General features: G+C 37.4%; 2 protein-coding genes across 5 annotated transcripts in view; both read left to right on the top strand.

The window, feature by feature from the left end:
- Positions 1 to 2118, top strand: part of jupb (junction plakoglobin b) — a 139909-nt gene extending 137791 nt beyond the window's left edge. For 3 of the 4 annotated variants that reach the window (XM_067425896.1, XM_067425897.1, XM_067425894.1), the window contains one exon: positions 111 to 2118. The gene's annotated coding sequence lies outside the window, so the exon portion shown is untranslated. Of the gene's footprint in view, positions 1 to 97 lie in introns of all 4 variants that reach the window. The other variant, XM_067425895.1, reaches the window with a different exon arrangement.
- A 2344-nt stretch (positions 2119 to 4462) lies between these two features.
- wipf2b (WAS/WASL interacting protein family, member 2b) lies at positions 4463 to 16716 on the top strand. Its single transcript, XM_067425898.1, has 7 exons — positions 4463 to 4589; positions 4726 to 4858; positions 6810 to 6920; positions 8887 to 9555; positions 10538 to 10738; positions 14444 to 14545; positions 14783 to 16716. Exons 1-7 carry the CDS (start codon positions 4530 to 4532, stop codon positions 14821 to 14823), a joined length of 1317 nt encoding a protein of 438 aa, XP_067281999.1. The 5' UTR covers positions 4463 to 4529; the 3' UTR covers positions 14824 to 16716.
- The last annotated feature ends 1975 nt before the right edge of the window (positions 16717 to 18691 follow it).

Genomic DNA, 18691 nt, shown 5'->3' with positions numbered 1-18691 from the left:
TTGAGAATTAACTCAACATTATCTCTGTCTTAAGATATTGAGCCATCGTTTCTTTTTCTGAACATGTGATTCCTGAATCAAATAAATCGCAACAAAGATGTTCCTGTCAGTCTTCAGGTCAAATGAAGTGGGCGAAGGTGGAGACTACACAACGGTTTGTTCCCTGCAAAAGACGTGGACCAGGGCCTGAACTGTGCAGTGCTCGAACGAAAGAAGAACAAAACACACGACTTGCTTTAGTTCACCACCGGTCTGTTTGTGACGTGAACTCTAAGCACTGCCTAACTCATCTTGTTATCTTGTGCTACTAACAGAGTGACAAAGCCTAAAAGTGTGGTGACGCGATAAGCATGTGATCATAACATGTACATTTTGTACTTTATATTGTTTGTCCAAAGATGTCCAGACAACTCCGTCCTAGAAATGTAGCATAGCTAGCTAGCGGCTCGGCCGCGCGAGGGTTCGATTTCCTTTGCGTTCTGTGTATTTGTGGCGCTGAGGCATTGCTACCGAGTAGAAGAGAACACAAAAGCAACAAAACATGCATCTAAAAACAGAAACCTGTTTGTATTTTCATAATCTCACTATTATAAGATCGCATTTGTCGCATTTGTCCTGCAAACCTCTTCTAACAGGTCGAAGGCAGGTTTTCTTCTTTTTCTTTGAGTCTTCATACAAACTTTTGCATTGTGTTTAAGAGACAAACTGATATTCAGTTGTAAGAAAACGTTTGTGGCATATGATTTCATATAAAGATCATATGACATTTTAGGAGGCATTGAGGGGTAGCAACCGGTTCATAATGATTATTCACAGCTATATTACCCTGTATACGCTTCATGGCCTAACATATTTGGACACCAATTACTAATAAACCAGTTTTAAAAAATGGCCATATTAATGCCAATGGATTTGAATGAATGAAATTCTCAATAAGCACATATAAGTGTCCAAATATATTTGGCTATACATGTTTTTTCTTCATTTATTTTCTGAAATTAGTTGGTTTAATAATAAAAAATAAAATAAAAAAATAAAAAAACACTGCTATGATACAAAAAAATTCATTGTTCAATTAAATGATCATTCTAAATCCAAAAATAATAGGATTCATACATTTAGAAGTAATTCAATAAGTATAATGTTATGATGTATGCCCACTTTTCTAGTATATTTTAGAGAAATCAAATACACAGTGATATGAAGTGATGCTTTGTTTTTCTTTCATTGCTGTTAATGTAACAGGGTACTTTTTTTTAAGAGGGTCATGATGAGATTTTATTTTTTTTCTTGTGCAACAGTTATTTTGGTTATGCTCTGAAATTATGTTTTAGGCTGAACACAACATACCGTCTTACAAAGGAATGATTAGCAAAGTATATTATAGTTTATAGTGTTTTTTTCCCCCCAAAATGACCCTATTATTATCCATTGTTATGCAGCTCCCCGAAACACTTTATTCTGATTGGTCAGTTGGTCTTGATGACCTTGTCAGGATTGGTTGACTACATTATCCTGACTCGTTTACTCAAAAATATTCACTCTTTATATAACATCCCTTAGACTTTAAATATTTTTTATACAAAAACTATATTGTTTTACATTATTGTACATATTGCACATCTTGCTTTGAGTGACACACTAAAGCGTTACTGATTATGATTGCCATGTGCAAGGGATCTTGCATTTATTTGAAAGGCATTACAATCTGTGTGAAGTGTGTTTGATGACTGATGAAATTGCAGTAATTGTCAAGCATCATTCATTTACTGTAACTAGTGGAGAATTTTGCTTCATAACAAATCTGCCTGCCATATGTTGGTATAAGGAACATGTCTGTGCCAAAAGTAGTTACATTGATAAAGACGGTTCTGGTAGAGTTGCCCGTTATATCATCTAACAGCATTCTTTCGCATATTCAATGGTAACTGTGCTCCTTATGATGATGTCATCATAGAGTAAATCATTTCAACATTCCCATCTGCAAGAGAAAAAAAAAAACATGCACGGAATGTCGGCAGGAAGTCACAGTGGATATGCATTTTTACTGAACATTTTTAGTTTGACCGTATTTTTTGGTTTGTTTGTTTTCAAATAAATAAACTGAATTATATTAAATGTCTCGGCTAATTGACTTTTATTCCAGGTGAAGCAACTACTTCATTATTAACTACTATGTTAATAATCATTTCTAGTACTGCACTTCCTTCTACCTTCTTCATCAGATAGCATGTATTGTTTAAATAAAGTTATAATTAAATGTCTCAAAGGCAGTTCAAAAAGTAAATTATCATAGTAGGCCTACGATCATTTGGTAGGCATATTATACCAAATAATTGACACTCCAACCTAGGCCTATCTGAGTATAGGTGTGTTTTTTTATATTCAAGAATACATACCGAAAAAGCAGCTATAAAGTAGGCCTTATTTTCTTGTCCTGTCAGTACAGATGTCATCTGGGTCTCTCTCTCTCTCTCTCTCTCTCTCCCTCTCTCTCTCTCTCTCTCTCTCTCTCTCTCTCTCTCTCTCTCTCTCTCTCTCTCTCTCCACACACACACACAAATAATCACCCTCAATTTGTTCCAAATCTGTATGAAATTATTTCTTCTGCTAAGCAACCAAATAGTTGATGAGCCCCACTGACTTCCAGATCATTGGAATCCATCAACAGTATGGTTACCGTCATTCTTCAAAATATCTTCTTTTGTGTTCAACAGAAGAAAGAAATCACATGTGTTTTTGGGTGAACTATAAGCCACACTTTTCACATATGACGGTAGAACTACGTTTTTTTTAATTTTGTTATTTAATCTTAGAGCACCACCACGTGTCAGCTTTTGGCATTCCTGGTATTAAGAGTTGTTTTGTTCATTAATATCATAAAACAACTAGATTTGTATTTCATGAATTAAATTCCAGTGTGTGTGGTTATGCATGATAATCTTCCTGTACTTGGTTTTACTGAACCAAACTGCAAATGAACCGCCATACTAAAACGCAGAGAGAGAGAGAGAGAGAGAGAGAGAGAGAGAGAGAGAGAGAGAGAGAGAGAGAGAGAGAGAGAGAGAGAGAGAGAGAGAGAGAGATTATTGCTAATTTAGGACAGAATTAGATATTTAGGCCTATAATATTTACCCAACAAAATCACCACATGTGCAGAAAACGTGGATTCAATGTAATTTTCACTAAAGTAACATTTAAATGAAACATTAACACGCATTGACATATCATTCTTTAAGATAAGTTAACCAACAATTTTAGCTAAAAATAAAGCATTTAATAAAATTGAATAAAGCAAATAAAAAATAAGGTTTTAATTAGAAACAATAACAGAATAATCACAACAATTCAATCGACGTTTCTGCCTTGTTTCTGTCATTTAATAAAAATAGCGAGTTTTAAAATAAAAAAAATAATAAACATTTTTTAAATTATTATTATTATTATTATTAGAACGTATAAACATAACATAAGTTAATCTATTTAACAAGACATCCAGAAAAGATAAGACAAATAAGAAAAAAAAAAACTTACATTGTGTAAAGTAAATAATAAACAGCATCACATGAAGACCATATAGTCGATGACGCAATTTCCGGTCCAAACAGGGGAGCAAATCAAGGCGATTGACGCGCGAGATCATGTATGAGGGGATCCCGGTTTGCGAAATCATCGGACACTGCGGAAAAAAGTAAGCACAAACATTGTAATGCTTTATCACATAAACGCATTAAAGACGTTTCGGGCAAACGGAACATTTTCTCCACGCACCGTCGGAAACGTCTTGAAGTGATGGACGCACCTGCCAAGCGCGAGGCCAAGCTAAGCTACGGCTAAAATCGAGCTAATTCACAATCAAATAAATATGCAAATAAAGAACGAAACATGCATTTAAATGTCATTTGACGACCGATATTTAATGCTTTCCTAGTCAATAAATTAGCTGAATAAAGCATACGAGTTTAACAGCTGTAGACTGCAGGCCGTTTTTGTTTACATATACAATCTAGGTTCATCATATTACACTAATTTATAGTACAATAAACTGATAACATTGTTCTAGCCATCTTGGGCAGAGCAATTGCAGAGATCGTATATAAATGTATTTGTACAGTTTCCTAATGAGTGTAAGTTAGTATGGTGTATTATATGGTATTAAAAGAACTAACGTTACAATTAGAGTCCGGCAAGGTTAAGCCACGAGCTGTCAGATATCACCCGAGCTTCAGTGTGTGGTTGTCAACGTGTTAAATAAGATGTTAATGATTAAATGGAGCAGTATATGGATATTTTCTGCCCTGTAAACTTGGACAATGTATATGCACCACTTTCCAGCAGTTATTAATGTAGACATACTTATGAATCACATTACTGAATGTTATTGTACATAATGTAATATATGTAAAATAGTCATTATGCAAAAGTGTTGAGGTTGTTGAGTTGTTCTTTTCTGTTTCATTAGGTAACTGTCTTCATGACGTATTAAGTGTCACACACACTCAGCTGCAAACACCGGACACAGATCAAAGATGCCCATTCCTCCCCCTCCACCCCCAGGTGGACCCCCTCCTCCCCCCACCCTTAGCCTGGTAAGTACTCTCTAAAAGCCTGGTAACTTTACTAGGGACTGCAAAAAAACATTCACAGCAAATACATCGCAAATTTTACCAGCCTCTGCGAACCCTTGGTATACCTGAACAAAAAAGAAATGCACTTTTTCCACAGGCAAACACAACACCGCCGAAGCTGAACCGAGATGAAGCAAAGGGCCGAGGCGCATTGCTTTCTGATATTTGCAAAGGGGCCAAGTTGAAGAAAGTTGCCGTTGTAAGTGACAGGAGTGCACCGATGATTGAGAGTAAGTGACATCTAGGAATAGCTTGACTTTGAGAGTTCAACATGTTGAGAGGCTTTCATCTTTCAAGTTTTTGTTAATGCACACATTAAACTTCAAAAGTCATGAGAAGACCCACCCACTATTTTAGACCAATGATATTTGGCCCACTCACTTTTATCGTTGCTTATTGAGCACATGTCTGTTTTCCTGCCCCTATCTGATAAACACTTATTAAACATTTTAGATGGTTTATTTTCACTTTTCTAATATTTTCTTCATTTTCATTGAAAATAAATGCCTTTCTGATCTGATATGTGATGGGAAAAGGGATTAGAGCGAGTTCGGCAAAAGGCGGATTCGAACCCTGGGTCGATTTGCATCAGCTTGATGCTGTGCGTCTTACCCCAACACAATTGTTGCTGCAAGTGATTCTGTGTTTTCCGTAATTTTTTCTGCCCCAACCAGACGTTTCGTAAACAAGATTATTATTTGTACTTAAAGGGATAGTTCACCCAAAAATGAAAATGTGATGTTTATCTGCTTACCCCCAGGGCATCCAAGATGAAGGTGTGTTTGTTTCTTCAGTAGAACACAAATGGAGATTTTTAACTCCAACGTTGCTCATATAATGCATGCCAATCTAGACCCATTGACATGCATTATACGAGCAATGGTTGGAGTTAAAAATCTTCATTTGTGTTCTACTGAAGAAACTATCCCTTTAATTTCAATGGCATCATCTACAGCAGGGCTATTCAAATCTTACCCTGGAGGGCCAATGCAGTGCAGAGTTTAGCTCCAACCCTGATCAAACACACCCACCTGTGATTTTCTAATGATCCTGAAGACACTGATCAGCATGTTCAGGTGTGTTTTATCAGGGTTGAAGCTAAACTCTGCACTGCATTGGCCCTCCAGGGTAAGATTTGAATAGCCCTGATCTACAGTAAAAAAAAAAATCTGAGAGGACCCACCCACATTTGTTTTTGCTTTGACGCTTATGCCCAAATGTATAGTTCACTTCAAATTGAAAACTGTGTTATACTCAAGATTTGGTTCTAATTTTGAGGTCCATTGTTAGTCGATACGTTCTGGTATCATACCAGAATTCTGATTCGGTCAATTCGATTTTTGCTGCGTTCATTTCATCAGTTTTGCTGCGTTCATTTCATCAGTTTTGCTGCGTTCATTTCATCAGTTTTGCCACGTTCATTTCATCAGTTTTGCCACGTTCATTTCATCCGGTGGAAAGCACTAATTGCTAATGGGGATGTTTTCAGAGCACCACTGTTTCACAGGTAAAAGTCTGTCACCCCCCACAAAAGAACACCCCCCTTGTTTTCACGTCTTTTGGATTAGCCCAACCCACTGGAGAAGAGAGACAGATTGAAGTAACGTTAGACTAGTTTGCTGTATATTATTTATTTAATTGTGAGAGCATTTTCATAGTCAGTCCTATTCTACCATGTGAACAAAGACTGGCAGTGTGGCAGCATTTTTTTTTTTTAAATAGAAAATGGTGAAAAAAGTCAAATGCAAATTTTGCAAGCAAGTTTTCATATCACCGCTCGACGACAAACCTTCATATCACCTAAACCTTCAACAACAACAAAAAAAAGCTAACCCTAAATGGTTTGCGTTAGGTTGCCCTGTCTGTTTTGAGTAGGCTGTTTGAACATATCAGAATTTCCATATTTCAATGTTGTAGTGTAATAATAGTTTTATAACTGCAGGTGCATTATTTATTTTTAATTTGGAGCCTAATGTGCGATGCGCTGTGCCCACTGTTTGTATTAGTTTTGCGCCTATGCTTTATTTTTCAGTTATGCACTTTATTTAGTTTCTGCTCTTGATCTGGCTTGTTTAATAAATATTCCTTTTTTATTAAAGGGTTACTTCAGCGATTTAGCATATGGCTTTATATCAGTAGAAACCGGGGAGTATATTTTAATGATCATGCCATGTTTTTCAGAGTCGAAAGGAAGCAGTGGAGGCGTGTCCAGCAGTGGAGGGTCTTCTGCACCGGTCCAGCCAGTGGCAGGGCTGTTTCAGGGTGGCACCCCAAAGTTGCGACATGTAGGAGGTGTGTTTGTTAAATTCTTTTGTTTGTTGATCTATTTCAAGGAATAGTTCTCCCAGAAATTGAAATGGTTTTCATACCCTATGTTGTGTACCATTTGCTGTTGGTCTAGAAGAATTTTTTTAAGGATCTGTACATCACTTATGCCGAGTTCACACTGCCGATTTTCAAACTCATCAGATCGCTGTTCATAGTATCTCTAACACCTCTGGTGCACAAAGCCCTAAACGCATGCGAGAAGGAAATGGGGAAGGAAATAACGCAAGATCACACGTGCGTGAGACCGGAGTTCTCTTGCAAGACTGGAATTGTCTTTAAAAATGTTAACTTGCAAGAAATTTGATACAAATTTGCTGTGTGCTGAAAAGGAGTAAAAGAAAACAAGATTATGGAGGAGGAAATGATTAGGGAGATGCAGGGAACGAGGATTGTGTTCTGCAAGGAGAATCATTTTGCAATGGTTAAGCAAACGTTTGTGCTTCGTTTCTGTTTGATTTAATCGTAAAGCTTATGTGTAAGAAGGATATTCTTGGTCTATAATGATTATCACTCGATTTGCCTTTGATTTCAGGCATTTGTCTGCGATTTTCACACAACCTGTCGGCGAGTGACAATCGTGCCTTAAATTGTGCAGTGTGAACTCTGCATTATAGTTATGGCTTTGATGCACTGTTTATTTTCATCTCTAATCTCCTTTTCACACGAAACAAAACTCCAGAGCAGATGCTAATGGATAGTATGGTAGTGCCGCGTAATACAAGCCTGTACATTTTCAGGACTCCCAACTGCATTCAGCGACATTGGATCACAATCACAGCGTCTTACAACACGCAAATATTCACACAAAAGGATGTAAAAATGCCTGTCATAGTCAGTTATGTCTTAAAGGGGTAGTTCGCCCAAAAATTCTGTCAATAATTACTTAGCCTAATGTTGTTCGACACCCGTAAGACCACACAAATGAAGATATTTTTGTTGAAATTCGATGGCTCAGACAGATTTCCTCTCTCAAGACCCATAAAAGGCACTAAAGACGTTAAAAAGTTCATCTCAGTACAGTGACTACAATAATTTTATGATGCAACAAGAATAGTTTGTGCACAAAAAAACAACTAAATAACAACTTGTGATGGGCCGATCTCAAAACAAAGTTTCGAACCTTTATGAATCAGCGTATCGATTCATGATTCGGATTGCCAATGTCACGTGATTTCAGCAGTTTGACATGCGATCCGAATCCATGCACCTGAGACCTGCAGTGAGGGATAGATTGACAGTTGTCAGTCTCACAAAGATGAAGAATGCCTGGAGTGATGCCAGTAGCTTTGAGGAGAGAATTTCTCCCCCTTTACCTGAAGTAGAGGAGGGTGAAGTTTTCCGGGAAAACATTTCTTAGGGCGTAGTGAGCTCATGCCAGGGGAATTGTAATGAGCCGTTGGAACAACCACCATATGTCACGATGACCAACAACGTCCAATAGGAAATTTCAACTGTAGCAGCCACTGTTTTTGCACCATATATTGTAGAATTAAAACACTTCATACCCAAATGTCAGAACATTTACTCAAATCAATGAAGAGCACTAATAAAGCCCTTGCAGATCATTGACTAACAAAAGTTGGTTTAGGGTTTAGTTAGTTGCTGTTGCGCCCTCTATAGGCCATTAAAGTCTAGTTGTCCAACGTGGTTACATTCATTCAGCACGGGTTTGCAGTTGAGAGTCCTGAAATGTTCAGGTGTCAGTTTGGTTATAGGATATAGTTGTTTCACTCGTAAAAAATTTAATGCTGAACACGGCCCAATGTAGCGGCACCGTCATACTATCCATTAGCATCTGCTAATGAGTTTTGTTTTGTGTGAAACATTACAGGGGATTAGAGATGAATAAACTGTAATTCATATCATTCAAGCTACAGATTTAAAAAAAAAATTGAAGCGCTTTAATTGAATCAGTTGTGCTGTGTTGCAGATGGTTCTGCAGGCAGGTCTGCATTGCACCCTCCTAGCACTCGTTCTGCTGCCCCACGCCCACCTGGCAGTCACGATGACCCCGACAGTCCCTCTCAACAGGCTTCTCCCACAGAGTCTGGTCGTTCCCAGAGACCATCCCTGCCTGATCTCTCTCGTTCCCCTGCTGGAGGCAGTAGCCCCTCTACAGGCATGAAGCACAGCTCTTCTGCCCCACCTCCGCCACCCCCAATGTCTCGGCGTGGAAACGCTCCTCCTGCCCCACAGCAAAAGGCCACAGCGGCCTTGTACAATCGCGAAAAACCGCTTCCACCGACTCCAGGTCAGCGAGGACCCTCTCCAGCACCGGTGCGTGATAACGCACCACCTCCACCAGTGAAACCTCCTCCATCACCTGTGAGCAACCGCTCATCTTCATCATCCTCCTCGTCCTCCCTGGCCCCGCCTCCGCCCCCATACCGTCAGCAGTCTGTGGTTTCCAATGGCCCCTCCAGTCCTGTGAATGAGGCTGCCCCTGAACTTCCCCAGAGACACAACTCACTCAGCAAGAAGCCTTCAGCGGCTGGACACACACCGACACGTGGGCATGCACCTCCTCCACCACCATCACCCAGCCCACAGGCTGCCAGACCACCTCCTCCAGCACGAGAGCCCCCGGGACGAGGAGCAGGTGAGGTCTGAAATAAGGTGGTTCCAGATTTTTTTTTTTTTAATCTTGCGAGAAAGTCCTCTAATTTGCTTAATACACTGTTTTCGTTGAAACCTTTTAAAAATTTGGGGCCTGTACAGTTTTTTGTTTGTTTGTTGTGCTTTTCAAGTCTTTTATGCTCACCGAGACTGCATTTATTTGATAGAATGGAACAGTAAAAACAGGAACATAATAAAATATTATAACAATTTAAAATAGCTGTTTTCTAATTAAATATATTTTTAAATGTAATTTATTCCTGTAATCAAAGCTGAATTTTCAGCATCATTACTCTGGTCTTTAGTGTCACATGATCCTTCAGAAATCATTCTAATATGATGGTTTGATGCTCTGGAAACCCTGAGATATATATATTTTTTTCATGATCCTTTGATGAATAGAAAGTTCTAAAGGACGTCATTTATTTGAGATGGAAATATTTGGTAACATTATAAATATCTTTGTCACTATTGATCAATTAAATGCATGCTTAATGAATAAAAGAAATGACCCCAAACTTTTGAACGGTAGTATTTACAGTTCTAAATGTATTTCTGAAGGTGTATGTGTGTGTGTGTGTCTGTCATTATTTACTGTCTACTTTGCAGAATATGCAGAAATTTTGAAGCTGCTCTTTTTCATACATCTATAGATCATTATGACCACATCTGTCAAGTTCCTCATAGGAAACTATAAAAGGACCATATAAGTCTTCGCAGGTCATATGATATATGACATCAAATGATTTGTGTGAGGAACAGACTGAAATTTAAGCTGCTATTAATTGTATTCACAAAAGATGAATGGACCACAAAAGAAAAATGGCATATTGATACCAGGTTTCACATCATTAAACCACACAAAGCTATGGTATGGCTTTAGAAGAGTTTGAATCATGTGCATAAGAATTGCAGTGTTGAATTATTTGTGTGTTGATGGTTTTCAACATGACTTCCTTTATTAGCCCCTCCAGTTCCTGGGCAGCCGTCACGGAATGGCCGAGATGCTCCGCCGCCACCACCTCCGTATCGGACTCACGGTAGCACCTCGGATGTCCCGAGCCGAGGCAAGCCCCCTCCTCCCCCCTCCCGCACACCAGCCGGGCCCCCGCCCCCTCCCCCGCCTATCCGCAATGGACACACTTCCATTTCCCGTTCCTTTGTAGGTGAGTCCTTCAAGCTCACTCTCAACCCGCACCTACAGTCTCACCCACCCTCACATTTTCATTTCAACATCCTTTGTTCATCTAGAGAGAATGATGTTCTCTCCTAATTGAATCAAGCGCTGCACTGGTCTCATAGGGCTTGGGCGTCATGACGTCATTATGGCGTGGCGGCCATGTTGATGGCATCCTTTACTGCTACTCGGACTACTGCGGACTGTTTATAGACGTACTCCCTCTCAGTCGTGTATCTTAATTTGATTATTTTGGCGTTATTTCAACTATGGTAAACCGTTGCTGCATTTTGGGGTGTAACAGCGCAACACATAATCACCATGGGAAATGTCGAAAATGGATTAACTTTCCACCGCTTTCATGCTTGGAGGCGCAACCACGGACAAGAAGTAATAACAGTACGATGTGCAAAAAGCAAGAATTGTCACACAATCAGATGTTTTTTTAGTGTTTATTTGCAAGTAGTGCAACCTGAGAACACAGAAATGTGGAATGCTTCAAGGTAAAAGGTTACAAATAAAAAATGAACACAGAAAACGGAGTGCAAGTTGTTGCACTTTATATAACGGAGTGCACTTTATATAACAATAATAAATACACTTTTTAAAAAAATTAATTCTTTTAATACTATATAAGCAAATAAATAGGTATCTATAAAATAATAACAAAAGACACAGAAAATGGAGGAAGTGCAAATTATAAATATAGTAAACAATAACATTGCAATAACAAATAAAAACGGAGGCAGAGCAATTTCTTATATAATAAAAATAATACAAATTAATAGTATATACGTTTCGGTTAGACTTTATTTCGATAGTCCACTTTAAACATTCTACTAACTATGTACGTTTTCAACAGCATGTCAACTAACACTAATTAGAGTATTAACTGTACTGTTAGTAGACTGGTAGGTTATGGTTATATGTGTTAGGGTTCGGGTTAGTAGAATAAGTTGAATTGTAGTTGCAAAGTTACTTATAGTCAGTAGAATGTCTGTTGGGGACCAACAAAATAAAGTTTTCGTCGTCGTCGGTGCTCCGCTCTTTCTTTGGAAATTCATGTGGATCCAAAAATTTAATAGTTCCGATTTTGTCTCTATAGCGGTCCCTGCCTTCCCTATTTAACGTATCCCGGTAAATTCCACATCCCTTTCAGGATTTTAACATGTTTTTTCTTTCTCCCAACTCTGCTTCTCCTCATTCGACTTGCTGTATGTTTACATTCGTGAGGCCATCAACATGGCCGCGACGTCCCAGAATGCAACGCGGCGCCCAAGCCCTATAGAGCAAGTGATGGTTCCTTCATGTGCTCTGAAACGCTCACTTTGGCCCATCTTTATTTTTGCGCCCTGACATTGTGCTACAGGTGATACAAAACACATCCACACTTTCGTGTTGAACCTGTTAGGAAGCTAAAAATATTCTGAATTATTTTCCATAATAAAAAAGTAACCAAGGTCAGAGGTGTCCACAGCTTTAATGTTAAACAATGTTTAAGCGTGGTAGCTGTAGAGAGGAGGAAATGTATCACAAAATCTGACTCTATCTTGACCCAGGAAATTATTAAAAAAAGTTCTCATCACGTACAGAAGTAGTGAAGTGCTGCTTCAATAACGGCATGAGAGGATACGTGTATAAACGACAGCAGGTGAATAATTGTTCTATAAACCATCAGGAAATATTGTGAAAAGTCTTAAGGCAAGAACGGCTTACGTCACTTCTGAGTTACTGTCGGTGTGATTGCAATCAGGTAAATGACCCTAGGGGAACATTCATTTCTCAGGAAACCACCCAGAGGTTAGTTCCTACAACTGAGTTCCTAGAACTACCTGATGTGAAAGCACCTATTATTGTACCATGCAAATTTTTACTTTGTTTTTTAAAAGAAGAAACCAAACTAATGTATAGTTGATTTGAGGCTTAATGCTATAGAAAAGCAATACGAGTTTTTCAGGAAGTGTATTTTCAGCTTGTTTTTAATTTTTATATAAAAAATGTCATGCAGTTGCTTCAAACAATGGTATAAAGCTATTCAAAACATCATGCAGTCTAAATTGGGAAAATCGTATCTAATGATTATTCATTTTCTGATTTATTAATAAACTCTCCACCATAGAAAAATATTTCCATATATAAAACAAAAGTAATTAAATAAGCAAATGAATGGCCTTAAACTTTCTTAATGTCCCAACCTTTTTGGAATGTGTAGCTCTCATGAAATCCGAAATGAGCCAATATTTGGCATGACATTTCATAATGTCTCACTTTCAACATTTGATGTTATCTATAGTCTATTGTGAATAAAATACTTATAAAATAAGTTTTAGATTTTGTTTCCACTCCACTATTTCTAGATGCATTTTGTCCGTTTGCATTATTCAGTGCTGTGGCTCAAAGCTTACCATGCACAGAAGGCAGACCCGACTAATCGATTATGAGAATTGTTGTTGGTGATATTCATTATCGATTTTATCAACTAGTTGTTGCATCCCTAGTCTGAACATGTGACATAAAATTGTATTGGAAAAGCTGCTGTGAAAAGCTGTCACATTTCTGCTGCAGTTCAATACAATTTATGCTATTTAAAAAAATAAATAAATAGATGAGATGAGCTACAGAAGGCTTAGACTCCCGTTCAAATGTTTGGGGTTGGTAATTTATTTTAATTTTTTCTAATGAAAAGAAGTATCTTATGTTCATCAAGGCTGCATTTATTCAAGCAATTTATAAAATATCTGTCTACTATATATTTAAATGTTTTAAAATAAAATGTAATGCTGTAATGCAAAGCTCAATCATTACTCCAATCTTCAATGTCACATGATAATTCAGAAATCATTGTAATATATTGGAGCTCAAGAAACATTTCTAATTATCAATGTTGAAAACATCTGTTCTGTTTAATATTTTTGTAGAAACTAGGGTTGGCCCCATAGCTAACAGACATCACGATGTTGAGCCGGCATCATGATTTCCCTCCGCACCCCCCACAAATAATGTTGTTCCTGATTATAATACAAATTGAAAACAGTTCAATGCACACAATTTAAATTTATTGTGCAAAAAAAAAAAACAGCAAAGGAATTATAGGCTACTAGATTAGTTGTACTAGTTTTACATGAACTAAAACAGGGGTTTTCAAACTTTATGATGCCAAGGACCCCCAAATACAATGAATCTTGTATGAGGGACCCCCTTCCTAAAATCCATCTATTTTTATGTAGGCCTATCCTATAAAAACATTTAAACTCTTGTGTGACTATGAATACAATATATTGTTTCCAAACTTAATATATTGGCTTAATTTGACTCAAGTTTGGATGTAAAAACCTAAAGAAGAACATTTTTCAATTAAAACATTATTTGTATAAGTCTCTTTCTCAATAAATGTAAGCAGCTTATGTACTCTGTTAAGAATACCTTCTAACAACCCCATGCAGTGAGCAAGATAAAGCGGACTATAGTGAGAAAAACAGCATTTATTTGAAACCCAGATCTCATTAGATGTCTTTACGAGTCCTTGCTGAATAAAACCTTTAATTTTTTTAAACCTTACTGACCCCAAATTTTGAATGCTATTGTACATTATTTAAAATATCAAAATGTTTTATAAAGTAAAGTGATGTTACTCAAGGAGTCTGATCACTCTCAGTTGCTCTGAATATCCTTATTTTCTTTTCTCTCTTAACAGATGATTTTGAGTCCAAGTATTCTTTTCATCCTCTGGATGACTTCCCTCCTCCAGAAGAGTATAGACACTTCACTAAGATATACCCGAGCAAAGCTAACAGAGGTAAGTCTCAGGAAAATGAACAGTTAGATGTAAATGAATGTAATAGAACCCACTATGAGCTTGTGTAAAGACAAGTTGGTGCAGATGCACCAGCCCTGCTGCATACTTTTCATCTTCAGTCGTTTTATAGCATGAGTTTGCTGAATGCATTTCCCTGATGGCTATGAACTGGTACTGATACATTGTCTGATTGATGATTTGAGCTTGGACTCATACGTGTCTCTGTTTGTTTGGCAGTAATGAGAGGAGCCCCTCCTTTGCCGCCTGTTGGGAGGTAAACACTGTGATCAGTCGCTCGGGCTGCATCGGCGACGAGGGTTCTTCATACAGACCCATACGCTCATAAACAGACAATCTCACATGCACATCTAAAGACACAAAGCTTGCACCTTATTAACATCCATTGGATAACATTCCTCTACATTCAAGCAAGCTCCATCGCATCTCGTTTGTCCTGCGTGGAGGGTCGTCTTCACTCAGAAAATAGTGAGACGAGGAAAAGTTTTGCATTCCACCATCAATAATGGCCTACTTCATTTTTACCCTTGACATTTCACGTAGGTAGCACGGCACATTTGGTTTGATGTGCACTAAGAGCTAGCAGAAGTGTAATGGCGTCCGAGCCTGCATGTAGGTAACGCGTAGCACTTGAGATGGGAAGTGGAAGGCATGTCCCTGGAAAACGTCTTAACTATCATGTCACGTTACTTGTTTTTCTTCTCTCAGTTGCTACCCCCATGTTATGCACTGTGAATAACGCGAGTCACATAGCTGAGCGCGTACTGAACTGTATGTAAAAACTGTTACTGCTTTAGATGTTTGTTCGTTTTCGTCCTGGTCGTGCCCCTTTTCAGGGAACAGCCATTACCTTTAAGTTCTCTCAGGGGGTTTGTTGGACTTCATTACCTTCTGGTAAGTTTGTGAACGAGAGTAAACACAGGTCCAAAAGTGCCAACAGATGCTCTGCCATTAATAAATAAGCATGCTCCTTCAGTTGTAAAACAGATCCTCCTTTGGGAACCGGTAGTTTTCATTGTTTGTTCTTAAAATGAACCAAGTTTTTATTTCAGGTTTGAAGTTGTCGTCCAGCAATATTCCTCACATTTGTGAATCCTGGCTCTCCTGTCATTTTCCCATTACAGGTTGGCCACTTTGCCACTTTGTTTGTGACCTGGTTGAAAGCGAAACTTGTCCACAAGCTGCCTATGGACTGGTTTCGCCTCAAAGCCTGCCTTTGAGTGAAAATCGCAAGCGTTTTAACCGTTATGGAACTTGATTAAGTTCAATGCATGCTGCTTTTCCGGACAGACCTCCAGTATAAAAGTTGGGTGTATTTGCATGTAAGGCTGCAAAGTTGCTCTATGTATCGCTTCATTTACTTCTGTTTTTTAACAGTACATTTGCTGTTTGGATGACAGGACCATAACTGTGGGTTCTGGTACTGGTCTTAAACTAAATATTTTTGCTGCAGAAATGTGGTTACTAGTTATTTCATACCAGTCATGTTCAACTAACTCTTCAAAAGATGTTTGCAGTCAGCCTATAGCCAAACATGCAGAATCAAGACGCATTCAAGACTGGCACTAATGATGACATCCCAGTTTATCCATATGTGGAGTTTGTTCAGTGTCATTGTTAGACTTCCTCTTCATGTTTAATCTCCAGAGAATAGAGAATAGACTACATTTCAGTTCTGCAGAAGAGCTAACATCTCATATATTGAGTGTAGATTAGATGGACTCCTCTTTTTCTGCCTTACATTTGCTGATTAACGTGTCGGTGCGGGATTTTTAAAACAAGACATTTAAAAATGGTGTATTTACAGATCATAGAGAGATGTGGTAGAGATAGTTACTAATCTATTTTTAAGTTGTAAAAAGCTTGTAATATAGTAAATAATTTCAGGCAAACATACTTTCAAATGAAGCCGTGGACTAATCGTTACTTGTGGGATATCCTCGTCCCTCAATATATAGTTGAGTATGTTTTCTAAGACTAATAATTGTATTCAATTGCCTACTGTCTGCCAACAGAGGTCACTGTACATGTCTTTAGAGGAGCATAACTTACTCACATTGAGAAAGCGAGCGAGAGAGAGAGAGATTGTCACCATTCCATGCATAATTAAAGCCTGTCCGCACCTGTTGAAATAAAGCTGAAGAAAAACACAAGCTCAAACAACGTCTGTGTCATTTGTAAGGACTTTGATGTATTAAGGATGCAACAGAGATCAGTTCTTCAAATCTTCAAGGAAAAATAAAGTCATTAAGTAAGTGAATCTTCTTTAGTGTTCCACAAACTACTACTTTGGGTGTGTTTGTCTATAGTAGATGCAGACAACTTTTTTTTTTTTTGTAACAATAAAAGTTCCAGAATTTTAAGTTTTAAGTTTGCGTTTTTAAATGGTTCACAGCAATAATCTGCCAATTGTCTTTGAAAAGAGATCAAACTTCTGAAAAGTCTGTCTGTGCTTAGTGAATCAGACCTGCAAACTTGTCACTTTTCGGCGACAATCGCCATTTTCTTGGTCAATTGGGTCATTTATGTGAATCGCTTTTTCTATGTGAATATAGTAAAGTGTAATTTATTCCTGTGATCAAAGCTGAATTTATCATCATTACTCCAGTCTTCAGTGTCACATGATCCTTCACTATTCATTCTCATATGAGGATTTCATAATCATCAAACAATTTTAATTATGTGTTGAAAACAGTTGTGCTAATTAAAAATGTTGTGGAACCCATGATACATTTTATTTTTCAGGATTCTTTGATGAGAGAGTTCAATGGACAGCATTTATTAAATAAATTATCTTTTGTAATATTAAAAATATCACTTGTGATCAATTTAATGTAGCCTATGTCTGATTAATTTCTCTCTTTTTTAATTTTACCTCAAATGTTTGAATGGTATGGTGGTTTCCACAAAAATGAAGCAGCACCATGAGCAGCAAAACTGTTTTCAACACTAATAATCATAAATGTTTGTTAAGCATCAAATCCTAATATGAGAATGATTAGTGACACTGAAGACTGGAGAAATGATGATCAAATCAGCTTTGATCACAGAAATAAATGACACTTTACTATATATTCACATAGCGAACAGATGATGTACATCAGAATAATATTTTGATATAATATGTTTTTAACTGCATTTTTAATTAAATAAATGCAGCATTATCTATCTATCTATCTATCTATCTATCTATCTATCTATCTATCTGTCTATCTGTCTGTCTATCTGTCTATCTATCTATCTATCTATCTATCTATCTATCTATCTATCTATCTATCTATCTATCTATCTATCTATCCCCCCTCGCCGGACACTGTCACCTTTTTTACTCTGAGGAGTTTGCAGGTCTGGTGAATAGATAATAATAATAAATTGTATTTGTAATGCACTTTATATTAAAAAAGCCCTACAAAATTAAAACAATCAACTATAAATAAATAAGTAAATAACACACAAAAAAAAACAGAAAAATTAAGAAGTAACAATTCAATCAAAAGCTCTGCTAAAAAGGTGGGTTTTAAGACCACACTTAAAAGCATTTACAGTCTATTATAACTACTGCGTAAATATAAATAGTACCGTAATATCCCCTAAATAATTGCAAAATATAAGATAAAAAATATAGTATCTATTACATTAAAATGAAAAATCCTACCATTTTTAATAAGTCTTATTTTTACTTTGAGCTCTCTTACAATTTAGACACTTCTAAATACTTAACTAAATTGAAAGGCCCCCTTAAATCAATTACAGTTTTAGCTTTGTGTGACTATGTTAGCCCTAAGGGTAGGAGTAAGCTGGTGTGTTCCAAAACACTGAATTTTTTTTGCATTTAGGAGATAAGCATTCAAAAAAATTAGTTTTAGCTTTGTGTGACTATGTTAGCCCTAAGGGTAGGAGTAAGCTGGTGTGTTCCAAAACACTGAAATTTTTTTGCATTTAGGAGATAAGCATTCAAAACTTTCAGTCTCAGTTAAAATGTATCAGATTTTGATGACATCATCGCAGACTTCATCTTCTCGTCACATCTAGAATATGAAAGGTCCCGCTCACTGATCTATATCTATGATCTATATATAGAACATTTCCGGTGGTTTCATATGGGGTTACTAATGGAGCCTTTTATAC

Source organism: Pseudorasbora parva, chromosome 19 (genome assembly GCF_024679245.1).
Source record: "Pseudorasbora parva isolate DD20220531a chromosome 19, ASM2467924v1, whole genome shotgun sequence".
In the NCBI taxonomy this organism is placed as follows: Eukaryota; Metazoa; Chordata; class Actinopteri; order Cypriniformes; family Gobionidae; genus Pseudorasbora; species Pseudorasbora parva.
The sequence above is the reverse complement of the archived record's forward strand: the minus strand, read 5'-3'. Positions and strand labels throughout refer to the sequence as shown.

What these genes read in the sequence shown, in the direction of transcription:
- wipf2b (XM_067425898.1), top strand. Translation starts at nt 4,530, where the DNA reads ATGCCCATTCCTCCCCCTCCACCCCCAGGTGGACCCCCTCCTCCCCCC. An exon ending in AAAGTTGCGACATGTAGGAG is followed by an intron (nt 6,921 to 8,886) that starts GTGTGTTTGTTA and finishes GCTGTGTTGCAG; the next exon opens with ATGGTTCTGCAGGCAGGTCT. An exon ending in CATTTCCCGTTCCTTTGTAG is followed by an intron (nt 10,739 to 14,443) that starts GTGAGTCCTTCA and finishes CTCTCTTAACAG; the next exon opens with ATGATTTTGAGTCCAAGTAT.